Here is a 6,764-nt window from a genome sequence, read left to right as displayed (position 1 = left end):
ATATCACCATTTGATTCTGCTATTGTACACTTATATGAGGCAAGGCTCTGGGTGACAGTGTTTTTGACACCTTAACATAGTTTTGTGGATTTAAGTGGTATAATGATGTTGGCTCATTCTTCGATATCTGGACACAGTTGGGAGAGAAAGGGATGAGATGAAGCCTCCAAATTTGCAACTTAAGCACCACATACATGATATAAATATTTCTATGTATGCCCTGAAAGAAAATCTAACGCCCTGTGATCACAGACTTGAGATGTATGAAAACCAAACTCAGAGTTTCATTGTGCAAATAGCAGATTTACAACGGTAAACTAAAATCTCAACCTTTCAGCATGTCTGCTCTTAAAGTAATAGTTTTGATTGGAAAAGAATTGGATCCTGAAACTTGGGGTGGGGACATATGGATTGATAATAATGGCAGTGGAGATATTAGAAGTCTAGATTCTGTTGAATCTTTTCTAGATGAACCTCTAATCATCTGCTCTGAGAAAAGAGGTCCCAACATCCGAGGAGACAACTATCAAACCTCCAGCCTGCCTTGAGAAAACACCTTCCCAGCCTCCAGTCTTCTCTGAGAAGTTTGCCATCTGACCTCCATGTAAAGAATTTAACCCCCCCCACCGTGTTTGCTAAACTTGTAACAACTCCCCTAGGAAACAGCCCTCACTCCTCTGTCTTCAGAGATTAATCCTGTTTCACCAGATGACACTGAAACAGAATGCCCAGAGTTAATTGTCTTGGGGGATATTTCTAATTCTTTTCATGATCCACCCCCACCACCCCTCTTTTCTTCAAGACCTATAATTGGATTAAAGTCCCAACATGACCCAAAAGGTGAGGTACAAAGTGTAACCCATGAGGAAGTATGCTATATTCCAAAAGAACTACACGAAGTTTCTAATTTATATAGGCAGAAATCAGGGGAATGTGTGTGGGGATGGACATTAAGGGTGTGGAATAATGGTGGAAGGAAAATAAAGTTGTATCAGGTTGTATCAAGCTGAATTTGTTGGTGTGGGTACACTAAGCAGGAGTCTGCAATCAGTATTGTAGCTCGACGGGTTATAAAGAGTGTTAAAAGTTTGTGTAGATGGGTAACACCTGGATCCACCTGGTGGTCAATATTACCTGAGGTCATAATGGCACAAATGTCCTGGTATAATGTAGATGAGGGAATCCAAAGGCTTAAAGAGACTGAAATGTTAGAGGGGATTTATCATGGAAGAATAGCTCACATACCCCAGAAATGTCCAGAAGACACATCTTTTCCCAGGACTGTGAGAAATAAATTAGTGAGACCAGCTCCATCATCCCTGAAGAGTTCTGTAGTCACCCTTCCCTGTATGTCAGATATTACCGTGAGAACTGCTGTTACGAAGCTGGAATCCTTGCACACAATGGGGATGATCAGATCCTGAGTTGGCAGAAACCATGTGGCAGCCTTAATCACCAAAGGCAAGGTGGGCCTGGCTGTGATAATGGAAGCAGACTCAAAGCAGCAATCAAAATAATCTGACTCACAGAGACTTATGACATTGAACAGTAGATCATGGGATGCCTAGAAGTAAAATAGATGGGCAGCCTACTAAATTCTTCTTTGATCTGCATGAGCAGAAGAGTTCTAGGTCAAGTGAACAAAAGTCTAACTTAAATTACAAAAACATAGAGTCCCCTTCCACGTCATGCGGCTTCTCGGCTGGTGGCAGGTACTGTTGTGGGTGCTCGGGCCTCCCGCCCGCGGCCTGGAGGTTGCAGAAGGAGGTGGTCACTTGTGGTCTGCGGAGCAGCCTGGTCACCCTGCCCAGGAGGGGGCTGCAGGCCGGCGTGAGGAGGAGCCCCCACGGGGCCTGAGGGGCCAGGACACGACCGCAGAAGAGGCCATTGCAGTGGCGGGGCTGGACGCCGCGGGTGCCCGCACGGTGATGCTGTCTGTGATCCCGGGGGAAGCCGACGACACAGTGCGCTCAGAGCGCAGCGATGGCACCTGCGGGGCCGGAGGGGAGGAGGACTCGAGGTGCAGAGGCAGAGAGAGCCTCTTCTCTCTGGACAGTGCTGCAGCAAACTTCCCTGATCGAGAGGAGGAGTATTACACAGAGCCAGAAGCGGCAGAGTCCGACCTAGCCCCGGTGGACGGCTCCAATAACACTGAAAGTCTGAAATCCCCAAAGGTGAACTGTGAGGAGAGAAATGTGACAGGGTTGGAAAATCTCACTCTGAAAATTTTAAATATGTCACAGGACCTTATGGACTTTCTAAACCCAAACGGTAGTGACTGCACTTTAGTCCTGTTTTACACCCCTTGGTGCCGATTTTCTGCCAGTTTAGCCCCTCATTTTAATTCTTTGCCACGGGCATTTCCAGCTCTTCATTTTTTGGCACTGGATGCATCTCAGCACAGCAGCCTTTCTACCAGGTTTGGCACCGTAGCTGTTCCCAACATTTTATTATTTCAAGGAGCTAAACCAATGGCTAGATTTAATCATACAGACCGAACACTGGAAACTCTGAAAATCTTCATTTTTAATCAGACGGGTATAGAAGCCAAGAAAAATGGGGTGGTAACTCAGGACGACCAAACAGGCCCTCTTCCGAGCACTTTGATCAAAAGTGTGGACTGGTTGCTTGTCTTTTCCTTATTCTTTTTAATTAGCTTTATTATGTATGCTACCATTCGAACCGAGAGCATTCGGTGGCTAATTCCAGGACAAGAGCAAGAACATGCGGAGTAGTCATGGCCTGAAAGAAGTTGGAAAGAGGAATTTCAGTTCATTTCAGAAATTATCGTGATTTCATGTATGTTCTTCAGTGAGGCGTTAACTTGCAGTTTCACTTAGCTTAAAAGAATTATGCATTTGTTCAACTACTGAATATGTAAAAAAAATTGTAAATGGTGTTTTAACTAGTATTATAATAAGCAAATACAATATTCAATAGAATTCACCATTCTTGCTTTTACTACTTGAACATAATACAATACTTTAAGAGAGTAATTAGTTTAATATGTGAAAACGTATTCTGGTAGAATAGTAAGAGAACAATATGCTTACTATATAGAAGGCAGAAATCCGACTTTACATGTAGTTTCAGAAAACTCTAGATTCCCTATATGTCTAAGAAGATTGGTTTTCTGTTCTTTTGCAATTTCTTTTAGAGTCCATAAGCAGGAATGTACTTAGTTAAGAGAAGAGTAATTGGAATGAATTAGTGTGAGCTCACAAGTGCAACTGCTACTTGCTGTCTTTGTTGATGGGGAAATAAAAGAGTCAGATACCTTGGTGAATATGTTCTCTAATTTCACTGAGATAATTTGAAGGGTTTACAAAGTGTGTGGACAAGGCAGATGACTAGAAGAAAGTGCTTTCATCATAATTAAAGCTATTTTATTGAGAGTTCCTTCCTATGCTAAAGTGTAACTTAAATTTTAGTCATGGTTAATCAACCAGCATTTGTTAGTTGAGCCCTAAAATATTGTTAACATTGTGGTAGATTTGAGATCCAAAGGAAGTGTAAATACTGCCATTGCCTACAAGTTGATTCCAGTCTGGTTCAGGACACATTTAGTAAAGAGATGACATAATAATACATTGTTTATACAGACTTTCTGAAACACTATTTCTAAGCAATCCCTAAATATATAAAATAGCTGATTGCATACTAAGAAATTATTTTGATACTAAAAAAAAAAAAAAAAAAAAAAACATAGAGTCACAGCCCTGTAATCAATTCCCAGACAAGAGACAGTTCACAGACCCAGAGTCCTTTGACTGTGGAAGGAGGCCAGGTAAACTTGGGGCTGGTCCCTGTTACAGTGCCAAAAATGTATATTTATCTTCCTCCCAGCCTTCCCCAAGGAGACCTAAGGTCTTTTACCAGGGTGACCGTGCACTGGAGAGAAGAAAATTAACAGATATTTTGGGGATTACTAGATACTGGCTGAGAAGTAACATTAATTCCAGGAGACCCAAAATATCCCTGGTCCACCAGCGTTGGGGCTTATGGAGGTCAGGTGACTGTTGGAGTTTTAGTTCAGGACCATTTCACAGTGAATCCTCAGACCCATTCTGTGATAATTCCCCCAGTTCCAGAATACATAATAAGAATCGACATAGTCAGCAACTGGCAGAATCCTCACATTGATTCCCTGACTTATGGAGTGAGAGCTGTTATGATGGGGAAGCCCAAGTGGAAGCCATTGGAACTGCCTCCACCTAGAAAAATAGTAAATCAGAAATAATACCATATTCATGGAGGGACTGCAGAGATTAGTGCCACTCTTAAAGACTTGAAGGATGCAAGGTTGGTGATTTGCATCACATCCCCATTCAACTGTCCTATTTAGCCTGTGCAGAAAACAGATGGGTCTTGGAGGATGACAGTTGATTATCATAAACTTAACCAGATGATGACTCCAATTGCAGCTGCAGTTCCAGATGTGGTATTATTGCTAGAGCAATCAACACATCGCCTGATACCTAGAATGCAGCTATTGAACTGGCAAATGTTTTTTTCTCAATAGCCATTAGTAGGGACCACCAGAAATACTTTGCTTTCAGCTGGCATGGCCAGCAGTATATGTTCACTGTCTTACCTCAAGGGTGAGGTAAGCCCTATGTTATAATCATGTCTGCAGAGAATTTGATCATTTCCCCCTCCCACAAGACATCATACTGGCTCATTACATTGATAATATCATGTTGATTGTACCTAGTGAGCAAGAAGTAGCAACTACTCATCTTATTGGTAAAGTATTCGCATATCAGAGGATGGGAAATAAATCCAATAACATGCAATGTCCAGTGATTTGGGGTATGTCAAGAAATCCCTTCTAAAGTGAAGAATAAGTTTTGCGTTTCACCAGTCCCATGACAAAAAAAGAGGCATAATCTAGTTGCCTTTATATACTTCTTATTTGGATGTGTTACTCCAGCCCATTTACCAAGTGACAAGAAGAGCTGCTAGTTTTGAGTTTGGACCAGAATAAAAGGAGGCCCTGTAACAGGCCCAGGCTGCTGTGCAAGTAGCTCTGCCACTTGGGCCATATGATCTAGCAGCTTCAATGGTGCTGGAAGTGTCAGTGGCAAATAGAGAAGCTGTCTGTAGCTTTTGTTATGTCCCTATAGGAGAATCATGACATAGGCCCTTAGGATTTTGGAGTAAAGACTTACTATCTTCTTGCTTTTTTGAGAAAGAGATTTTGGCCTGCTTCTTAGCAGAGACTGAACATTTAACTATGGACCACCAAGTTACCATGAGACCTGAGTTGCCTATCATGAGCTGGGTGAATCTGAAAGGATTACATTGTCCCTTGTCAGTACAGGAGATTACTTTCAATATCTGGATGACCTATGCCTTCTACACTCCAGATAAACTCTGCTTCATCTTGGATCTGATGGGTAGGGGTAATCTTATCATCACCTTTCACAGCATGAAGTGCTTTCTGAAAAGGAGATGCGCTTTTATGCCACTGAGATTATTCTGGGGCTGGAGCACATGCCAAATCGATGCTGTTGTTTACAGAAATTTGAAGCCTGCAACTATCCTCATGGAAGAATTTGGACATGTAAAGATATCAGGTCTTGAGCTTTTCTGTGATTTTTCCAAAAAAGAAGCCACATGTGAGAATGGGCACTCATGGGAGCATGGATCCTGAGGTGCTGCGTAAGGGGACAGTGTGTGACTGAAGTGCAGAGGAGTTCTCCCTGAGCTGCATGCTTTTCAAACTCCTGAGAGGTCCAGCCCTTTCAGACATCAAAAACCAAAGACAAGCATGAGGTAGACCAAATGACACTCACCACGAATGTGGAGCTTCCAAATATATTCTTTCCAGATTTAAAGTCCCTTTGGAGGACTTGTTCCAATGAGATGTTAGTAAATGGCTTGGCTGACATGCAGGCAGTGCACAGGAAGTAAAAGAGCATTGCTTTTTAAAAGACATCGAATGGCAGCATGTCTACTTACAAAAGTACCTCCCACCCCTGACCCTTCCCCAGGAGAAATCAACGCTGCTGATGCCTTTGATATTGGCACATTTGATGAAGAGGATATCGAAGGCATTAAGCTTCTTGATTGTGACTTAGAACTCTACAAGAACTTGCCTTTGGTAGTCTCTGAATGCTGGCAGTAGGAAATAGCTGAAACTGTTTTTGAAGCAGTAAGTGCAGACAGGGATAAAATCGAGACCAGGAAGAAGGCTAAAAATGAGCAACTTGACCACAAAGAAAAAGACTGTATTATGTATGATTACATGTTGAAACTGGGAAATCCTTCTCTGACCCAGAGGCAGCGCCAATACTTTTACTTCATTCCAAACAGATTTGACTGGAGAAGAAAGGGAGAATCCCGGCAAAATTTACTGACAATGGAACAAATTCTCTCTGTGGAAGAAACTCAGATTAAAGGCAAAAAAAATAATTTTGTTGAGGATAAAAGGAGGGAAGCAAATTTGTCTTGCAACTTGAGAAGGATCCTGAGTTTGTGCAGTGGGAAGAGAGAGTTGACGGGAACCTTCAGGGAAGCCCAGCGATTTCCTCGTTAAGCTCCGAAGTTCCTCCAGAAGCCTCAGGCTGGTGTTATTACCTCTCCAAGCACCCCACTGTGACAGAAACAATGGCCTTCAGCCAGTCCTGGGGAAGACTGCCTGGGGAAGCCTACTCCTCTGGATGTAGCCCTTTTGGAGCAGGATGAGGAATAGATGTTGGATTTACTCATCCCTGGGGTTCTTTTTCACTTGGGAAGACCCAATAGGCCAAGAGCCCTAT

General features: G+C 42.7%; 1 protein-coding gene and 1 pseudogene across 1 annotated transcript; both read left to right on the top strand.

The window, feature by feature from the left end:
* The first annotated feature begins 1,682 nt into the window (after nucleotides 1-1,682).
* Nucleotides 1,683-3,598, top strand: LOC143646111 (thioredoxin domain-containing protein 15-like). Its single transcript, XM_077115115.1, has one exon. The coding sequence runs from the start codon at nucleotides 1,689-1,691 to the stop codon at nucleotides 2,733-2,735; it is 1,047 nt and encodes a 348-aa protein (XP_076971230.1). The 5' UTR covers nucleotides 1,683-1,688; the 3' UTR covers nucleotides 2,736-3,598.
* A 966-nt stretch (nucleotides 3,599-4,564) lies between these two features.
* On the top strand, nucleotides 4,565-6,541 carry LOC143645701 (G protein-coupled receptor kinase 3-like; annotated as a pseudogene).
* Nucleotides 6,542-6,764: the final 223 nt, after the last annotated feature.

The sequence above is a fragment of the Tamandua tetradactyla genome, chromosome 9, assembly GCF_023851605.1.
Source record: "Tamandua tetradactyla isolate mTamTet1 chromosome 9, mTamTet1.pri, whole genome shotgun sequence".
Classification (NCBI taxonomy): domain Eukaryota; kingdom Metazoa; phylum Chordata; class Mammalia; order Pilosa; family Myrmecophagidae; genus Tamandua; species Tamandua tetradactyla.
The sequence above is the reverse complement of the archived record's forward strand: the minus strand, read 5'-3'. Positions and strand labels throughout refer to the sequence as shown.

Excerpts from the sequence above, each read along its gene's own strand:
- LOC143646111 (XM_077115115.1), top strand. The coding sequence starts at position 1,689 with ATGCGGCTTCTCGGCTGGTGGCAGGTACTGTTGTGGGTGCTCGGGCCT.